The following is a 22,036-nucleotide window of genomic DNA, read 5'->3' as shown; positions in this document are numbered from 1 at the left end:
CACTATACCTACTCGCATTTAACAATTAGTGATGAGAAATCGACATAATTGTAACGGGCAATGCTCCCGGAATAATAAATTATTTTATAAATACGAAAGTTAGTTGGTTTGCTTGCCCTTTTTTCACACAGCAACTTTTGCACTGATAACAGTTGTTGCAGAATGTTGGAATTAATATAATAAAATGAGTATGATGACAATTTCACTTATGAAATTTGGTCTATAATCGGACTGGGTTTTCCCCTTTGCTCATTCATCGGCGATACTTCGAATATAACAGATAAGGCACTCTTTCGTACTTACGTAATTTTTTGTTTTCATCTATACAAAAAAACATATCAAATAACTACATGTGCCGAGTAATATTTCCGAGAAACATAGATATTTCAGCCGAAAATCTAATTTTCCAGTTAGCTAGAATACTTCGAAAGCATTGAATATTCACAATCTAATGAAAGAACGTTCTCCCTTTAACCAATCAAGAAGTTTCCTTTGAAACACGATAGAAATTTGTTGTAACATTGTTTTATTCGGCCAATATTAAACTTGATGGTACTCAAGAAACTGGAATCTTAGCCCCTTGTAATTCCGGTAAAATCATGTCTGCAAACAATTTAGTGAGCCTCAGACAGATTGGTTTGGTCCCGAAGCGATCGTACTCGGCGTTGAATGTTAATTGAACCCTTCGACAGGGTCAACATCGGACACTTAAGACGTTGCTATCACCGGATGGTCATTGGGACGAGTGGTTAAACCATTACGGTGTCGTGTGTTCATTAGTAAACGTTAGTATTTGCCCAGTGATTTGTGCAATTGCCTCGCCGGACTCGGCTTAATGGCTTTGTTCCATCATTAGATGAAGTGATATTATTTAATATCTTCTTTAAGTAAACTAACCGTATTTGTTTAACATTTACCCCTTGACGCAAATCTCACCTGGTGGTAAGTAATGATGCAGTCTGAGATGGTAGCGGGCTAACGGTTAGGAGTATGGTAGTCATGCCCCTAATAGGTTTCTACGCGACATCGCACCGGAACACTCAATCGCTTAGCGGCACGTCTTTGTCGGTAGGGTGGTAACTAGCCACGGCCTAAGCCTCGCACCAAACCTGACCAGAGAAAAATTAGAAATTATAAAAAAAAACATATACTACGTCAATACACACATCGCCATCTAGCCCCAAAGTAAGCGTAGCTTATGTTTTGGGTACTAGGATAGCTGAGAAATTCATTTATGAATATAATACACATAAATACTTATAATATACAGATAAACACCCAGACACTGAAAAGCATTCACGTTCATCACACGAACATTTTTCCAGTTGAGGGAATCGAACCCGCGGCCTTGGACGCGGAAAGTAGGGTCACTGCCCACTGCGCCAACCAGCTGTCAATGATATATTTAGAAATTGCCTCTGCCGGGAATAAAACCCGGGACTTAATATTTAAATACACTACGCTCACCGTTTCGCCAGGGAGGTCTACTATCAGTTGAACATTAAAAAGTATAGGAGATGAGGTAAACAGAAACAGAAACTTTTTTACAACACCTAAAATTTCCCTTCGTATGTAAATGTGCCTGCATTTAAAGTTGAAACTTTGAAATAAATGTTAATGTGTAAACCTAAAATTCAGCTCACGTTCGCGTCGTGGTCGTTTAAACCGTGAAAAACATAGCATCTTGTTTAAAACAGCACAGTTAGCCACTTTTCTAAAAGCATCTGCACCTATTTTCATTTTACCGGAGCCAGGCATCCGTGGTGTCCAAAATAAAAACAGAAACTAAAACAAAATCAGCTTCCCTGTTTAATTTAGCGGGGGTTGTCGACAAAAAGCCTTAGCCGTGTTGAGGCTTTTTGTTGACCGAACGTAACAACGCCGGAATGCATTGTTCCCCGTTATTTTGGCCCGGTTGTAAAAAAGACTATATTTTCCGTCCTGACTCACCGGATTTATTGGTGACACTTAAAATGAAGAGTGTATAGTGTACAGTCAACGCTGATAAGATTAAAGGTACGAAGAATTGTAACTATAATAATCGTTTTGGTAATTTAGAATTGAAGTAACATAGCATTCTAACGGAATACTATGTTTGGCAGCTTAACATTTCCACTTCTTCTGTAACAACTGCATTCAAGGATATTCGTATAACGGTTAAATAAACCTACTGTTTACCAAATAAGGACCTATTTTTCACCACCTCCAAAAACTACACATGTGATGTTATCATGTTTACCAAGTTTTGCTTAGGTATATGCAACAACTACATCAGTATTAGTTGATACTAGCTTACGGAAAGCCGAAGACGAAGAGGCGTAATTCGTCACCAACTCTTGCAAAAAAAAAAAACGCTGAACGTAACGAAATAAGCGCAGCGGGCGAATTGACGCAATTTTTATAAATTATAATCAGAGTGCTTAGTTAATCTGTTAATATTGTTTTGGTTTACATATAAATCCAATGTTAGTTAGGACGTCCTTTCCTATTGCCTTCTCCGGAGTTGGATAAAAACACGTCAAACACATTACCTATTCTTTTCTTCGCTTTAACCGGATAAAAAAGACTTTAGTTACAGGTAAGTTATAAATCCAAAAGAATCACAGTTGGAGTGCACCAGCGCCCGCTGTGAGGCCAGCGAGCCTTAGGCGCCTTGGTTGACGGATACAAACAAAAAAAACCACTGGACGTACGTGACCGACCCACGCCGGCTATTAAGTCTGGGACTTTACTGTCCCGTTCATATTAGAATACGATACCTGATCATTCTAGCCCTTAATCATTAAAGCCTAGCAGTGTGATAAATCAAAGTATTTATTTAACATCGAGTGAAAAACTATTGATCCAGTTTTTGGTTTTATTGTTTCCCGCGGTAATTAATAATAACCCTTGAAAACACCTTGAAACTCATAACTTAAAGAATTTCGCAGAAATCCTTTAAGCATTGTCTCCTAAAAACTATGACTTGATTCTCCAAAGGAAAATGCGATTGAAAATTTGGTAAAAATATGTTAAAGCCAGATAAATGCCGGCAAACTGTCTCAAATACGGACAAAGCTTTTTATGTTTCTGGAGAAATACCTTATTATCGCACGATAATAATTATCTTCATCGGTAGGTATTCGTGTACCTTCTGGCCATAATATACTCGTAGCTCCGGAGTCCGGACTCTCTTTGAGCAAGCATGAGCTAAACTATTATTTTTTTGTCATACAACGTGTAAACTTATTACAAATTAATGTTGAATGATGTATAAGTATATTTTATACGTAATCATCCTGTAAAAATATTAAATCAATAGAAGCATATTTCTACTTCCATACTAATCAGGATTTTAATTTTGCACTTGATGTCAGGGCTGTATCTGATTTCTTTCTCTCATTAAGAAATAAAAAATAAAATAAAGTAAAAAATGTAGCAGTGGTTTACTCAAAACTATTAGGTTTTCTGTTTCATAGATAAGTTTACGAGATCATATTGTTCCTCTAAAGCCTGTTAAGTATTTAAATAAATAAATAAATATCTATGAATCGATTTAATCGGATGCCTATTGATTTGAATGAGGCGTAGAGAAAAAAATTTAAACCAACTCTTAGATAATGTCGAACGACGTTAGGCGGCATCTAAAGTTAAGAGACCGATTCGGCGGTGCGTAATATTTAGAGAACTCGTAAACTGACACTTGAGAGATGAAGAAATATAAATATCGTTTTTTTAATAACAAAATGGACTTACCCTACGAAAAATCTAAAATATGATAATACACAAAGGTGTCCAGAATTCATAGACAAGTTAGGTTATATGAGTTGCACAGTGAAAACAGATTTGTGTATGGTAAATGTATGTAAATGTCCTTAGTAATCTTCTTTGATTAGGCGTTACTAACTTATACATTGCCTTGTTTATCGTTAGTAAAAACGGGCTAAGAAATATATAATTGTAGTAGTAGTCAAGACAGCTTCAGAGCCTCCGTCCGGAATGCCTCCGTAATCTACGAAATACGAAAAAGTAATTTACAAAGAACAGGTAGACTGCATTATTGACCGGAAACCTATCATTACAGGGGCCCGTTTTTTACCAGTGGTTTGAATCAATACACTCGTAGAGTTAATATGAAAATAATCGAGTTCGCTTGTCGCTTATTACGATCGGAAATGTAATTTGGATGCGCTTAAATGCTAAATTGGAGTAGGTCGCTGCAATCACTGAACGGAAATTAATGGAGTACCAAATGAGGAGCAATTTGAAATTCCATGTTTAAAATAGTTGCGGGATTGGACTTGGCTATTTTGAAACGGCCAGAATTAATTTCGACCGAATATAATATGAATAACGCACTGGTAGGTGGCAGTAATATGTAAAACAATCGAGACAAATTTGTATTCAAATATATGTATTAACAGCTTTTCCAAACAAATTGATTTAATTATATCAATCGGTTTTTGCGTGCAGATATTTAAAACTCTGGTTTGTATTATTAATGAAAGGAAATTTGAGCTTTAACATAGGTAATATGTGCAATTTGACATACACTTCAAACAAGGTTTCGCTACCTATACCTTCATTCAAACACAAACGAAACGGGCTTTTTTTAAAAATTATAATAATCATTCTATAGGCATGTTAAAGTTCACAGAACTCGAAAGTAGCCTTTGGAATTAGAAAGGGATTGACATGATTTTTTTGACTATCTTGTTTTAATCTCGCTTCGAATATCAGACAGAGTTACGCCAAAGCATCCCGGGTTCAGCTAGTCAACATTTAAACATAGTTAATATACTAAAAAATCCCATGTTATTATTTTATAGAAAAAAAAAACAAAAAAAACATGCTAGGTACGGTAATTACATGAAATCCATACCTAAGTATATATCTACCTAAATATATATCTCTAAGCGGTATCTACGCTGCAACATGCCAGATTGCTAAATCGCTTGGCGGCATGTCTTTGTTGGAAGAATGATTACTAGTCACAGCCGAAACCTACTAAACTCCCACCAAACCAGAACAGAGAAAATTCTGAAATAGTAAATTCCTAAATAGCTCTCACACAAACAAGCAACACAAAGAGCTGTGCTTGAAATATCTCTACTTGATCAAATCAGCAATGAGGGAAACCGACGAACCACTAGAGTTGCCGACATAGAAACAAACAGTTGCGAAGCTAAGGTGACAATGGGCGGGACACATAACTCGCAGAACCTATAAACGTGGTCTCAAGACACAACGCGTTTGCGGACCCCCAACGAGGTGGACAGACGGTATAAAACGAGTCGCTGGAATCAAGCTATTCTGGACGGTGTTTTTGGATCTCCATTCAATAGCCCAGCAGTAGACGTCAGTTGAGATGATTATGATGATGATTCACTTTGGTTTATCTATTGTTAGGTCTTTAAAATTCCCTTTATATCGTGGATACGCATTTTTATATCACGTCATAGTAAATGCCCATCATATCTACATTTATAAAAAGGACTGCCCGAGCATAACTCTTTTTCAATCAAAAGCGACTTTCAATCAAAAAATATTTTTCAATGCCCAAACGCTTTTCAAATATTTATGAATGACAGATTTGTTAAACGGCATTTTATGTAATCTATGTGATATTTGTACGTTTTCGCGCTGCAGCATTAAAGCTAACACGGAGTGTGAAAAACTGGCCAATATGAAAGTTTCAACGTTTATTAATTTCAAAAGTATCAATATACGGCGACTATAGACCAATATTCTATTTTAGAGGTGCATTTAAATTGTATATACCTTATGATAAAATATCTCCATAAACCCACTATACCACTTTTTCGTTTTAATAGTATATTCACATTATATTCAAATATAATGAAATCAATTTTCATATGCCACCTAAGAAGTCAAAACGGAGTCTTCAGAGGTTTATTTTGACGGCTTTCTTGGAAGACCCTTGAACGTTTGATAGCGACATCTTATAAATAAATCTTCAAGGCGGCTAAACTGGTAAAGTAACATGAATAAAACATCAAGTAACAGTGCAATACAAGTTAAGTCAATCAATCTTATTGTTGTACTAAATTTACGGCAAAATAACTTGGTTAAAGTAATTCCAAATTTGCGTTCATTTTGCGCATGCAATAACGTAAAAGAGTCTCAGTAGGTACCTACTTTAGACAGCGTCTTTAAAAGTCTGGTAAAAGCAAGCGATTGTATATTATATACCCAAATGTTCAATACATTTGGGTATATAATATACAAGGCTGTTTTGTGTTTTGATTCGTTTTAATACAAAGATCATGTCTTGGATTAAATGGATTTATAATTTAATATAATTTTGTATTCTATTATTAGACTGATCGCACATAAGTTTTTCAATATGCTACGGCTATTAGTTTGCTTCGGATACAAGTTAGCCCTTTACTTTTTTAAATTATATATTGAAGGACCAATTAGATAGCCCACCTGATGGTAAGAGGTAAACGTCGTCTGTATCAAATCGGTTATTATCTGTTGTAATATATCTTAAAAAACCTTAGTTTTTTTTAATATATTTAAATTATTGCAGCGCCACCTACGGGGTCCAGTTTTATTATAGCTTATAACTATTTAATACGCGCCCGGGCGCCCTCTGAATTTTTGTTGCTTTTAGCATTTCTATACCCGTTGTAACTTCTAAACATAGGTCTGATTTAAAGAGGAATTTGCAGGTACATTATCAATTTATATTATAAAACTATTAATTTGGATAAGGATTAAATTCATGATAGCAATGCCACCATCTTTAGATTTACCCGTTTTTATTGACAAATTATAACAAAAAGCGGTTATTGTGACCAAACAGTAAGACATATAGCCTCCCAGACTTTTTTGTAGGTAATAATTATGACTTTAAACATACATACATCCATCCATACATACATCCATCCATCCATACATCCATTCTCACAAACTTTCGCATTTACAATATAAGTAGGGCGGTACGCATGCATTCGTTGCCCCATATGCCTTGCGACTTGCTGTTATCAGTGAAGAGTTATGCCCTTTATCTCCGAGAATATTAATCACATCTCTATTAAAATCAAAGAATACATGCCTGATAGACACACTTTCAAATAAAATAAGAATTATTAAAATCGGTTAAAATAGTTCGGAATATCAGCTACCATTATACTAAATTGGGTCTAAATCCGTTCAGTAGTTTTCACGTGATGCCCGGACAGACAGACAGACAAAAATGAAATAAAAATCTGTTTTGGACTCAGCGTCGATTATAAAGCTTCCCCCTGTCAAAACTTTTAAAAATATATTAAATGTAGAGAAATCTTCCAGTTACAGTTTTATTATAAGTATAGATTATCTAGGCGAAAGGGCCAGTTTGGTGATGGTTAAATAGTATCTCATAATATAATGGAGTTAAAGGAGAATCAATTATAATAATTTGTTTGTCCCTTTTAAATTTGGTACATCCTAATCACAAGACTTTATATATTTAGAAAACTAAAAGGCCTATGTTACTACTACTTACGGCAAGCACTATAACAAGAAGTTATGAAAATGAATCGGTGTGCAGAGAGAGTGTTTGAGTTTGAACATTGTGGCTTTCATAAGTTTTTGAGACTTCTACACTCATACTGAGGTTGCAGTTTTTTTACAATGGATTTTTAGATAATTGTTTAGCCAGGACTTTTTGCTATTATTTTTAATATTTGCGGTTTTGTCATTTATATCTAACTACCGCAAACATATATTTTTCCCTTAGAAACATAAAAAGGAATACTTATTTTCCCTCCCATCTTTCCAAAACCTCTAATAGGGCGCTATTTCTACTACTTAGCATGATACTTATTTTTTACTAGCTGTTGCCCGCGACTTCGTCTGCGTTTGATTTTGTTTTTAAAGTATTCAGTATCGCTAAGCCTTAAATGAGTATAGTTGTATATACATATAACATGTGACTGTCAATTAATTATAGACAAATAATTTGCAATAAAATAAAATTGTGACTATAATTAAAGATCTAAGCTATCCTATCTCTTAAGTTGGACCAGACTGCTCACGGTGTGCCAATTTAATTTAAAATCGGTTCAGTAGTTTAGGAGTCCATCGCGGACAAACATCGTGACAGGAGATATATATATATTAAGATAAATGATCCCTGCTTATCCTTATGATGTGTGGTCAGATTTGCACTTAGTAAATCTTGTGAAACACGAAATTATCCATATTGGAATTCATCTACTCAAGTTATCTGACTTTTGGTGTTCTCTATGTGTCCTGAACAACAAACTCCATTGTCTTGTGCCTGGTAAGTTTAAAATTAATTTAAAACTGAATCATTATAACTAATAATGCAAAAGCGAAATTCATTAAAAATTAATGTCACTTTTAAATAAAATTTAAAAAGTGTTTTAATTTAAATTTCACTTTTCGGGTGGTTAAACGTTTAATATAAAACTGCTTCTTTTACGCACTTTTTCTATAATCTAACCGAATGGACCAATAATTTATATTCATTCCCGGATTCATTTTGCTCTAAGGAAACAAATAGCAATTTTAATTCCGTAGCTAAAGCTAAGAAATATATAATCCCTGATGGCGTTTCTATAGACAACAATAGTTGTAAACTGCCTAGTCCTTTATATAATTTATCTTTGATCTCGTATTGAATTACTTCTTCTAATTTTTTTTATGAAACAGTTACAACAAGGTCACATTTCTGCACACTTTATGGTACCTTAATAAAATACAAAGCAGTCCTAGAATGCCAAGAAAGTCAATAACACTTCGTGACTCCGCACACATATAAGTTACTAAGCGAGCCAGGTATAATAAATAAACCTGTAAGGGCCAATACAAACCTAAATACTTTTTGAACGCAACCTCATATAACCTCTATATCGTTTCATACTTAGGTATATATATAAATGCGAAAATTTGTTTCTTAGTTTGTACTTTTACACTCAGTACTAACGGTTTTTTGTAGTTTGAGCCAGAGCTCAGGTCACAGCCTAGTAATGCATACTTTCTGTTGAAATCGTCAATCAAAGAAATAATTCTTTTAAAAAGTTGTAAAATAAACTTTTTTAGTAGATCCTAGCAATTGCTTTGTACTTGTCAAGACAAATTCAAGAATCCGAAACAGGACTTAGTTATAATGTTGATTACCTATGGCGAGCTTTAAGCTTTATCAGCAGATTTTGGGCACCACATAAGGCTTGAGTCGCTTGGTACTTGTGAATAGAGAGCCGCAACAGTACCAATTAGGCTGTACAGTCGATAAGTAACTAGTATGTCCACTTTAAAGTTTCATAACATAATCAAACTCGTTGCCTTTATAATATTCGGTAACTGCCTATTTGGTATTCTCGTTGGGGTAGCTTTTTATATATTCTAGACATAGCACCAGCCTAAAAAACAAATTATTACCTTCGTCTTAATTGCGTGCAACCTTTCAAGAGTGAAATAAAACAACTCACGAATGTGTTGAACCCTATAACCTAACCTATTTTTTATAATACTTACTACTACTCAATATGATGCTTGCACACTTAAAAGCAAAATCTCATTAAAAAAAATTAACTCTCATTTCTTAATTATCAAATTTGCATTTTATTTATAATCAAAAACTTCTAGTATACTTACTGGAATTGTTTTCTATTTGGTCAACTATGAGTAAACTTAAAAAAATAATTGAAATATGATAAAATAAATAATTATTTGTGTTAGTAACAGTCTGCGTCTTTTTGTCTCTTATATGCACCGATGTCAACTTACGGAAGTTACGTTATGTGATGAATTTAAAGTCGTTATGTTTATTATTTATTGTCACTTATGATTGTTGCATTTAATTTTATTCACTTTTATTTTAACTAATATGCGAAAGTGTCTTTGTTTCTTTGTTTGTTTGTCATTTCTTAACACCCTAAATATCCTAACCGAATTTTTGGCTTACAGTTAGTCGAACGGAGAATATACAAACATAGACTACTTTTTATCCATTCCATCCAATACAACGGTTCCCTCAAAAAACGTAACAACGCGGGCAAAGAACGAAGGACACAGCTAGGAGATTTATGAAAACGGACAAGTATTTTACTCTACATTATTTATAGAAAAGAAAGAATTAGGGTAGTTCGTAATCAAATTAGTTGTTGATTGTCCAGTATAAATTTTTTTTTTTAGGTCCGCATTTTTATACGACTTTCCTGATACCATTTTTCAAACTTATTTTAATTCGAAAAACGTTTTAAAAATTGTTTTAAATAATACTTCATAAGCTCTGTCAGAATTTTTAGCTTTACACTGTAAACCCAAAAATAATATTTTCTACAATATTTACTTAGACAGCAAATGTCTTAAAAACAATCGATATTTAAAACTTATTTTAGAGTGGGGCTAATCTGATAAGTTACATAAGTCGCTTTCAAGAAAGAAAATCAGTCTACCATTGAAGAAGCATAGAAACTCGATCCATTAAGGGGTGTTAACGTGGATATAATCCGTAGCATCCGTGCACAAACCCCTCTATTACGGAATTAACAGCGTAGGAAATGATAGATCATAATGGTATAGCAAAAATATAATGTTTGTGCACAGCAAAATCAATTTCCATTTTAGAATTAAGATTTTCATATCATACCTCCTATTGATAACCACCCAAGTACTTGTAAGTCAGTTAAACCTTTTTGCACTTATTAAACAAGGTCCTAATTAATGAACCAACTTCAGGTATTTTTTTCTTAAATGCGCATAGAGATGAAGACTTCTCTGGCTTAAGTCAAATTACATTTAAGCGCCATTTTAGGTGAGATATGTTGCGATATGGACTGAGATATGAAGATATGGTGACTGTTGCCACTGTGTAAATCGAACAGTTCTTATGCGACGTTTACATTTATTGGAAATGTTATTTTTAAACGTTTATTTTTATATTGGAAATGCAATGCCAAAGAAAATTGCAAATATTAAAAGTTTTTAGTTTTAGATTCTAGAATATCTGCCACAAAAAAACTATTGAATTTAATTTATTAGAGTTTTAAATGTCCAAAAACTATATTGTCAAACAAGAACTTAATTTTCTACAAAATACAGCAAGTAGTACGCGAAGCCGCAAATATTTCATAAAAGTTTATTGCAAAGCTGCAATTACAAAATGACTTTCCAATAACAGGACCATATGCTCGATACAATGCGCGTCAACAGCACATAAATATTGGCCTAATAGTCAGAACTCTGATATTGATACCCATAGAATTTGTCAGTAGCTTTTGTCAGTGGTTCCGGCGGCAAGTATGAATGGACTTTAGTAAAACCCTTCTTTGTTTGGTGCGAATGGTTAAAGGAAATGTGCTCAGGTAGATACAAAACCTTCCAAATTTAAAACCCAACTAGGTACGTAGTTATGTTTTAGATTTGGTTTTAATTTTTTTTTAATTTTATCGCATAACTGAATATAACAGGTTTTTGTTGTGGTATTTATAAAAAAGAAGTCTAATTGGTAGTAACAAATTCTGTCATAATAATACCTTTTCAACCGAAAAAGTAGAGACATTTTATTCTTACATTTTTAATATCATCAGAGTTGCCCCTTTGTCTGCCCGTTTGATACCAAATTGTCTCTTTTAGACTTTTAGAGTAACTAGAAAGTGCTGGTTTGGGAAAGAAAAGATTCGTAATGTTGGCAATTGTTTGGAATTATTTATTTTTAAAACAAATACAGTGTGGCACCTTGGCTTTTTAACAAACTACGACAGACAGTCGTCTGTTAAACTTTAATAGTTCTAATTTGGGTAGAGATATAACCTACAGCTAAATTAAACGGTATCTAATCTAAATATAATATAAAATCTTTTAGTGTTATCGAGTTTGTAGGTACTAGATGTCTTGTGTATTCAACCTTAAGCTCAGCCTAAACAGGTTTGAACGCGAAGCTCGAAACCGGTAAAAAATCATCACAGGTAATTACGGCAGAGTCATCGCTTTACGATTTGATATAGTACCTATATGATAAAACATTTATAATTGAAAATGTAGATGCTGTTCCAAATTAATAATAAACCAATTAAAATGCAATATTAAAACCCACTATCAGCATTTTAATGGACCGCAAATAATATTTAGACAATGTGTTTTTAGTCATAAATCGTCGCAGCTTCCGTTATGCACATAAAAGTGATGGCGAGAAATCCTAAAGTAATAGTACATACCTACCTAGTTTTGTATCTATTCGACCCTACTTTAAGACAGAACGCCGCGTTGATATATTTCCTGCATAAGTCCAGTTTCTATAAGCGCATAAAATATGGACATCCTTTACTCCGCCAGTAAATCATGCAGACCATGTCACATTTATTTTCCTTTCCGAACCTAGCTCATACCAACAATCTAGGTACAATGTATTCAATGCAGCTTGGGTACGCCATTACAGTTACATTTACAATTTATCATTAGCAAAATTATTAGAAACTGGGTATTGTGTCCTACCAAGTATTCAAAACAAAAAGGTCGCTCATAAAAAGTAGGTAGGTGCTTTGCGTGTTATCCAGGAAGTAAATGCAGCTAACTATAGCATAATAACGCCATTTCGCATAGTTTTACACATTATTCTCTGTAAGTTCGTGGGTTAAAGATTAATGTGTTTATGCAAAATCTTCTCGATATTAATGTTGAGTTGTTTTTTTTTTTAATTTAATTCTTATACTTCTATTCATCGTGCATATGCAGATAACAAGAAACAAACTTGGAATAAACTGATATTTGCTGCAATGTTTTGTTCTTTGCACCAGTTTGGGCTAATTGTTATTATCCCTATTTTAACATATCTACCAACTAGTTATTTTAATCTTCATATAGGTACCTATCTGAGAAACGAAAAAGTCTCATTTTTAGATGAGAGAACTTGCGAACATTTTTAAGCCAGTTTTGAGAATTAGTCTTTTTTGTTTGGGCAATAGTTATAGTTCAGCTATCCGTCACCCTGTCATCTGATAAGGCACGTGGCCAGTTAATTTTAAATATCATGTATTTGTACAGTGATAACATCATGAAATGATAAGATTTCAAGAATGACAGACAAATATTGGATTCAAACCCGCAAAGGGCGTGCCAGACAAAAATACTCCGCCTTCCTGAATCACTACCGACTTGAATAATTAATAACTCGTTAATTAAGATAAAGGCTTACTTCAAACTCTACGATGAAACGTTTTTAGAGATTCTTTTTAGCTTTTTAGCTTGAATAAATTAATAACAAAGAGTCAGTTATCTTTGTGAACATTTTCATTAGAATATTTAATTTTATTAAATTATTGAAAAAAAACTATATAGGAAACAACTATCTTTGCAGAGAATAAAATACACAAATTAATTTGAGTACTAAGTAAAAGTAAACAAGTATAAAACTTGCAGCAAGATGTCACGTAGTGGCAAAAAATGTAATGACGGGAGAAAAATGATCATCATCAAATCACTAGAATGCGAAGACGCTATATATGCTAAAACTATATTTATAAGCAAAAGTTCTAAATCCAATAGTTCTGTCCAATATTCCTAAATATTTTATAGTTGTTACAAAGAAGAATGTTTTATCAAGAAATCATTTCCAGAAACCCCGCTAATTATTTTCGCCGAAGAAAACCGAAACAGGCTATACGATTTATCGTAAAACCCAATTTAGAGCTCGGAGGCACGCGATTACAATCTTCTCACGACAGGGAAGGCGCGCAAACTTCTCATCTCCAGGGAAATCACGCACGCAAGAAAGTTTATAGCAACACGTCCGTCCAAGTGATCCGCCCCGAGCGGCCAAGACGCTATGCCACACACAAGCCGATCAAAAGAAATAACAAGGCGCGGGCAATGCCTCTACGCGGTTGCCTCGCGTGTTTTTAAAACTTTGTCGCACTTTAAGCACTTTCATTAAGATTCAAAATTTTTGCTCACTGTCACAAAACCAGGAGTTGTAACCGGTAGAAGCAATGCCATTGCCACTTATAATGAACACTGACCGTTGTTGAATAAGGTTGCAAGCTCAAACGGATCCCGTCTTGAGCGAGACGCTCACGCAGCAAACGCTTCAGTTGTATTCGCGGTATTTTCACCAGCTCAGCCTTGCCCTCTTCATATTCATCAGCGTACTTTGCTGGTTCTATTGCAACAGTGGCCTGCTCTTTACGTGTTTCCTCCTCACATCGACAGGAGTCTCGAGCAGCAGCTGCTTCTTCTAGAGTAAAATATACGGCTGCTGCACCCTCCTCTCTCAGGATTCTCACTGAATGAAGCAGCCGCTGACGATGTGCAGGGTTCAGAACACCTATGGCGTCCAGGTCTGGCTCGGCGACCTGCTTGCATATTTCTAGGTCGTCGTAACCGTTATCTATAAAGCTCTCAGAGTATTGGCCTAGGTGGAGCGATCGCAACCACTCGATTACGATGTTGCCGGTAGTCGAAGTGGCCATGTCGCGTCAAAACGCGGAACGCATTACAAGGCGTGCTCGCGGCGCGGCAGTCGGCGAGAAACTGGCGGCCACGCTCCCCTTTACCCCCTCCTCTCCCTCCACCCTTCGTGAGCCGCGGTTGCCGTCCCTAAAAACTACGTGCTTTTGCTTTCTGACATTTTTTAGTAGGTAGTAGGTATCTTCCTTTAATTATTTCATATCAATGTAGATTATATTTAGGTATATAAATTCGTATAAATATATATAAGTAACATTATTACTTGTTGACGATCCCTTGGCGCAGTGTTGAGCGTTGTGGTTTTTTAGTTCGGTTAAGGTTCGATCCCCGGAAGGCGCAATTCGGATAATTTTCTCTGAACTGGTCGGGTCGAAGGCTTCAGATGTGGCGTGTTACTACTCTTCCGACAAAGACGTGCCGCTAAGCTATTCAACAGCGAAAAATAACAGGTTAGCCCGTTACTATCTTAGACTGCGTCATCCCTTACTAACAGGTGAGATTAGGAAGCAGCTAATTTCTAGAGGAATACTTACCAAACAAACTAAATTCTAGGCAGATAGGCAGGTAGTATATACAGCGATCCTTTGTGGGAGATAATCTACTATTATACCTAAACCTTATTTTGTGCTACATAAAATAACAAACAACCCGATTTTTTGATATATCGCGATTAACGTGTTTATAACTACATCTTAAAGTTAAAAATAAACATTCCTAGTTAACTTCTGATTAAAATTCTAAAACATGAATTTCGTAATTTTGAAAATACTGCAGTTGTAAATGGTAGGACAAGTTATTGTAACTTACCGTTCTCAATGAAGGCAATTAAATGGAAAATCTCCTAAGAAAGCTTGAAAATAAACATTCGTCGCTGTATCGACAAATGAGTACGCTACCTACTCTAGTAGAAGGGGCCTTTCTGTTATGATGCTTCATAATATTAAATTCTGAAAGCTTAGAGTAGGTATCCACTTTTCCGTAGTCCGCTTGTAAGTCCCGAGTTTCCAGCACCAATCTGAACTTTGCAATATCTTGGTTGGCAGAATAAAGTGATCTACAACTTTTGATACATCTTGATTGAGTCGAGCTGAGTTAAGTGACGTACCTTAAACTGTTTCGACTTATTATAAAACATATTTCCGAATAAGGTTTTTATGTACCGTTTATATGATTACTAAATCTTTATTATAGTATAATGCAGTTTTCCTATGACATCATATTTTTTTCCTGACTGCCTAAGAAAAGAGGGTAATGTTTTCAGGTGTATCAGTTTTTCTTTTATTTAGCTTCAAGTTAGCCCTTGACTGCAATCAGTATGATGTACGCATCATACTCACACTCACTCACACCAACTCAATGTCGTTAACATTATCATTAACAAAATTTAAATTATCAGCACATTTGTTACAATTCTAAACATTTTAATATAATATGTAGCATAAAATGGGTATTCAAAGTTTTATTATTTACCCGCTTTATAGAATAAATGAAACACTAATTTTATAAAGTTACTAATTTTTTAAATATTTTTACGAAAACATCTACTGTCTAGAAATACTTCTATTTTCAATAGATGGGGCATTCCTTGCTGATAAATAATATTACAGACAGGAGATGAAAAACGGAGCACCGAGGGATTTTTATTAGGTTCTCTTAAATCATCATTTAACCTCGTTACAGAACTAAAATTGCGAAAATTTCCTTATTGAAAGCAACTGACTACTCCTCGAATAAAACTGAGAAAAAAGTATTTAAGCTATTATGATGTTATGTAGCTTACGTGAATAAAGGATTTTTCCTAAAAATTTCAGCCACCAATTCAGACACAATTTTCTTACTGTTGTGCATATCCAATCTGGGAGGTTGAAGATTTAATTTTCATTCTATAATATTATATCAACGGTGATAGCCCAGTGGGTAGGAGCTCGACCAGCTTCGGGAGGCCGAGTTCGAATCCCAGCACGCAAATTTAACTTTTTTTTAAGTTATGTGCGTATTAAGTAATTAAATATGATTACTTCAACGGTGAAAGAAAACATCGTGAAATTGAGGAAACCTGCGTGTCTTAGAGTTCTCCATAACGTTTTAAAGGTGTGTGGAGTTCACCAATCCACACTGGGCCAGCTTGGTGGACCACGGCCTTAACCCCTTCTCAATGTGGAAGGAGACCCATGCACGCAGTGGGTCAGTATTGGGTTTATTTGATGATGATGATGATGATGATTTTAACTAATTCTGATTTAATTAATAATTAATGTATAACAAATAGTTGAAACAATGTTTGTACAGATTCTTATAAAAAAAAACAATCTACCCCATCAACGCGTATTTGCTATATGGTTTGCACCAACTAGTTATTTAATGTGAAAAAAACTTTAGGATAGTAGTTCTTCATCATTGTCCTCGTATATTCAAGCTGTGCACAGACCACCCCTTTCATTGGAGAGAGGATCTGAAGCACAGACCCACCACAATGTTCCAATGGTGGTTGGAGAGCTTAGATATAGTATCTAGTTAATGAGATAGTAGACATACAACGATGAAAAGAACCTTGATAGCCAACTTGTTAACACTTCACCTCACATTGCGGCCAAACTTGTTCAATCCCCGAACTGCACCTCTATCATTTCGGAGTTATTTGTGATTTAAATGCAAGCAATTAAATATCGCTTGCTTTACCGTTTAAGGAAAATATTTTTAAGAAACCACCCCGAGAGTTATCCATGTTATCCATGTGTTCTCTAAGGCGTGTTACTGTAAAATCTATCAATATCAATGTAACTTCAAAATTCAAAATTTATTTCAAGTAGGCTTACCCTATAAGCACTGTTGAAACGTCAAGACTAAGATGTTAACGGGTTAACCTGTTAGTAGTATGGCAGTTATATTAAACCCTTTAGTTTTTACGCGGCATCGTACCGAATCGATAAATAGCTGGACGATATTTCTTTGTCGGTTGAATGGTAACTAGCCGCAGAAAATATGAATTCCCAAATTTTCAACTCTTTCAAACCCGACCCACTTATAAGACTACGCTCACCACTTTGCCACTTGAAGGAAGTCGTCGATATACCATGTTAAAATTGGTAGCAAGCATAATTTGAAGATTTTCTTGGGTCGAACAAATATTGCAGACGCCGACAATAAACATCTTTCTTCTACTATCGTGTCCAAACAAGTCCCTTTCACGATAGCAAATGCAAAATTAGTATTCTATCTGCTACGACAAAATGAAATGATAAGCCCGCAAAAGCCTACCGCGATTTGCGCTATCGCCAGATGGACCAGATTATTTTAACCTAGTTCGTTCGCCAACCGATTCAGAGGCTCTTAGTTTTATTGAAACCTAAATATTGCACAGCTATCTCTTAGTTGAATATAGCGAACGAATGGTTTAATACAATTTGTAAGGGACTCAAACAAATTTGACATTTATACAAACGGACTTTTCTTATTTTGCGAACTTTGTTGTTGCTGTAAATAAATGTTTAAAGGCCTACCTGACAGAGCATTTTGCGATTATACGTAAGATTCTTCTTGAAAATATGTATTCTAATTAATAAACAACATGAAATCAACATTATTTATAACAAATTACCCTCAGAAATTACCAAATAACATATAGGGGATGATTCTCCTTAACTTCAATGTTGATTAAAAATACATTTATATGAAACTAGATGTGGCCTGGGGCTTTGCCCACACAAATAACGGGACGCAGCGGACTTTTACATAGTCTACAACCTTTCTCATTAACGTAAAGATTTTTTGAATCGTACCTACTGGTAGTGCCAAATATACAAACCTGATATTAAGTACTTCCCTATAGTATTTAACATATTTACACAAACGACTGAGGTGGGGGGCGAGTAATATATCCGTTCTTGCTCTTGGAGATTTAATCACTCACTGTTTTAAACCTTTAATCAAGTAAACATTGCCAAACGTATAAGACCGTCCCGGGAACTACTCCCGCATTTAAATTTTTTAAATGACTTTAATTCCATAATATAACAAATGACTGCAAATATTGTGTAAGCAACGGTGACCCAAGTCAGTATATCGATGGGTGTCCGTCTTTGGAAGTTTGAAATATAATTTTGTGTCTATCAGTCTTAGCTCACAATCGAAATCGCCTTGTTAGATGATTCGTTTGCCAAAGGGTAAGGGTAACTTTTAGCATACGTACATTTTTTTTAAATTTAATCCTGGCACTGTAGTCCTCATAAAATATGTGGTAACACTTAATGTAGATACTAAGTGTCGTTAAGTGAGGAGTCTGCTGCTATCTGCTTTGAAGTTCTGTCCTGCATCTCCAATCACATTCATCAGATCTACACGAAATTGATAGTATGACCTATCCATTGTAAAAAGAATTATTAAACCGAACATTTGACGAAGTTATGGTGATTAATCGACAGATACTTTCATCCTCTGAGCTAAACTTCGGGATAAAAATTAGGTATGCTATGTCCTATCTCAAATCGTGCGTACTAAAAGAATTAAAAATTACTAAAAGTAATTTTTAATTCTTTTAGTAATTTCAGCGCGGTCAAGATACAGACAGACGGTTCAATATAGATTATAAAGTGCTCTCCAATAAAAAAAACTAAACAGCTTCAATGTAAAGACTTCGACCCGCTATAGTTTTAATTATCCAGCGCTGTCGACTTAAATGTGGTGCTGCTTTTAAGCGACGTATTATTTGCAGTCATTGGGAATTAATAGTAGGTATTTTATGTGCAAACCAAACCGGGAGTAGAACGGTCACCAGCAACTGGCAAAATTAACGTAATCGAAGGTTTCAAATGGTGAGCTTCAGGATGGTGAGATTTCAGATATAATAATAGCCCACACCTGAGTCGTTTGTTTCAATATGGTGAAAGAAGTAGCATCTGTACCTACATAATATCATAAATTTGTATATTTAACACTTCCAGTACAATTGAAAAAATCTTTACGCTAGTATCTATTAGGTTTAGCTGTAAGCTGCGTCCCGTAATTTGCTCGCGTGAAGCCGTAGGAGATAGCTAGTTTCTCATAAAATTGCAAATCATAACTAGTGACACGTAGCGACAAGACCAAAGTATCGTCGTACTCACACGTAGTTAGCTGAACGTAGCGAAAAGGTATGGCTAGTCACGTTTCGAGCCCTCTCGTAGAGAGGATCCTCCGCGTCGCAAACTAACACTGACACTAGCCACTTCTTAAATAGAAGGACACGTTCTCAGCAACGGAATTTAAAATCATAAGATTCAAAATAATTTTACTTATAAGTAGAAGATTTTTGGGTTACAACCACTTAATTTGGCATTTCTTCTCATGAAATAAACATCGCGGTTGACGTCAAATAGTAGTTGTGAACGTGATCGCACAACTGCTTTAAACAACTTGCACAAGTACCTCGCACAGCTACCTCGCACAGCTACCTCGCACAACTACCTCGCACAACTACCTCGCACAACTACCTCGCACAACTGTCTCGCACAACTACCTCTCACAGCTACCTCGCACAACTACCTCGCACAACTACCTCGCACAACTACCTCGCACAACTACCTCGCACAACTACCTCGCACAACTACCTCGCACAATTACCTCTCACAAGTACCTCGCACAACTAACTCGCACCGCTACCTCGCACAGCTACCTCGAAAAACTACTTCGCACAACTATTGAGAACCAGCGAGTGCCGAGGTAACGCATAACTAACTAACACAGGCACCCAACGCAGCGCTGTAATAAAGGGGAACTATGGCTCTACTAAACACTGAGATATTTTATATGATCTTCTTCATTAATCTAATTATATAATATTATTCTTGGGCAAATACATCAAGTCTCATAGGTTTGAGGGAAAACAAGCGGCAAGACGATCAAAGGCTGGGTGAAAGTGCATGGTGTTATGCGCGTAAAATGCCAGCACTTTAAGACAATCTCGCCTGTTAGAAAGCAATGATGCGGTTAGAGCTCGCTTGGTTAGAAAAAGCCTAATCAATGTTGCCTTGAAAGATACTCAGGTTAGGGGAGGACGTTTCACAACCTGCAGCATATTGCATTGGTCAAATTGCTGATGTACCAGAACGTATCTAATGATAGCACGAAGCACTGGCGCCGCTTCGGCAGACATCCGTTGACAGAGTAACGGTGGTGTGTGAGAAGCCTTCTTCTGTTAGGTCAACGGGTCGGGTGTTTTACTGAGAGTAAAACAATTTTTTTTTTATCTTCAGACGTTTTAATGAATGTGCTATCCGTGTCTATTATCTATATTCACTATATTCCGCACATCACTCTAAAACAAAATACCTCCTCGATTGCGAGCGAGCAAAACTTGTACCAAGGGTACAGGCCGCCGACGACGATGGAGCGGTGAATACGCCAGTGCATTCCATAGTCTAGCCTACAAGTTTATTGAGGAACACAGAGTTTTTGATGGGTGCAAGTAAGTCCATATAATCAGACGGTTTCCCCTAGCGGTGTGATAAAATATAAAAATTTAATAAACCCATGACTTTCACTATCGTGTTCATTATTCTACGAGTCGAGCCCTTGAATTGAAAGTGAAACTAAACATTTTGCTGTGGCGTCCATTTTGGATTTTAAATTTGTCGTAGTGTGTTATTCTACTAGCCAAATCCTTGTATTAGCTAATCATATTGAGACAGTTGTGAAAAAATATGCAAGCCGCCATATTGTGGCGGCGACCTTCTTTGCATCTTCAACATCACAACACTCCCGACCTAAACACCTTTCAAACAAAAGGTACAAAATCAAAATCTGTTTATCCATTCGGGCGTTACGATGCCACAGACAAACACACACGCACACACTCACAGTCCCACACACACACACACACACACACACCCACACACACACAAGCATGTTTCATATTGATTGTAGGTATCAATATGGGATACTAGATATACGAACCTAATTTAAAATACATGACACATAGTAATATTGTATTTTAGTGCCTATCTACATGAAATTATCCTACCATGAAATTATGCTAGAATTTGCTTTCGCAAATTGTTTGTGGATGAAATGCTTATTGAGTGCCGAAACTGAATGAAATAAATTCAGTGTATTTCATCTTTTTATGTAACAACAACGCCTGAATGAACGGTTTCCCGATTGCTTAAATGTTTAAATAATGAAATAATTTTGCGGTGTCACAATATAAATATATAACTGTATAATTTTTTCAGTTACCAGATGGGCTTAAAAATAAGTAATAGGTTTTTGGTTTGCGTCTCTAACATTTGTTACAGGTGTTTACAAATATCTTTTGCAATGACTAAATGTATCAAAATATTCTGATTAATCTTTTAATTTCCATATTTAAATTCCATTTCCCGGAAATGGCAGAAATTCTACAAAAGTTACAACTTTTTAGATATTACAATTAATGAGGGTTGGTGGTTCCCTAATGGTTTTTAATGAAGGGAATTAAAAAAAACAGCTATTGAAGTGTTGAGCCTATGTAGGATTTGAAAACGAATTGCTTCATAATTGCTGAGAGCAATTGCTCTCACGTTTTTACTATCATGTTTTAGTTATTATTTAGCTATAGTTTTATGTGGCAGATATATTTGAAAATTCGAAGTTATTG

At 35.4% G+C, this 22,036-nt stretch overlaps 1 protein-coding gene across 4 annotated transcripts in view; it reads right to left on the bottom strand.

Annotated features, from left to right (window-relative positions):
• The window catches only part of LOC120626328, a 150,222-nt gene extending 135,756 nt beyond the window's left edge, over positions 1-14,466 (bottom strand). For all 4 annotated transcript variants that reach the window (XM_039893813.1, XM_039893815.1, XM_039893816.1 and 1 more), the window contains exon 1: positions 13,977-14,466. In XM_039893813.1, coding sequence (XP_039749747.1) covers positions 13,977-14,426 — 450 coding nt within the window. In that variant the 5' untranslated portion in view covers positions 14,427-14,466. The remainder of the gene's footprint in view (positions 1-13,976) is intronic.
• Between the last annotated feature and the right edge of the window lie 7,570 nt (positions 14,467-22,036).

Source organism: Pararge aegeria, chromosome 9 (assembly GCF_905163445.1).
Source record: "Pararge aegeria chromosome 9, ilParAegt1.1, whole genome shotgun sequence".
Taxonomy (NCBI): domain Eukaryota; kingdom Metazoa; phylum Arthropoda; class Insecta; order Lepidoptera; family Nymphalidae; genus Pararge; species Pararge aegeria.
This window is presented reverse-complemented; position numbering and strand designations above follow the sequence as displayed.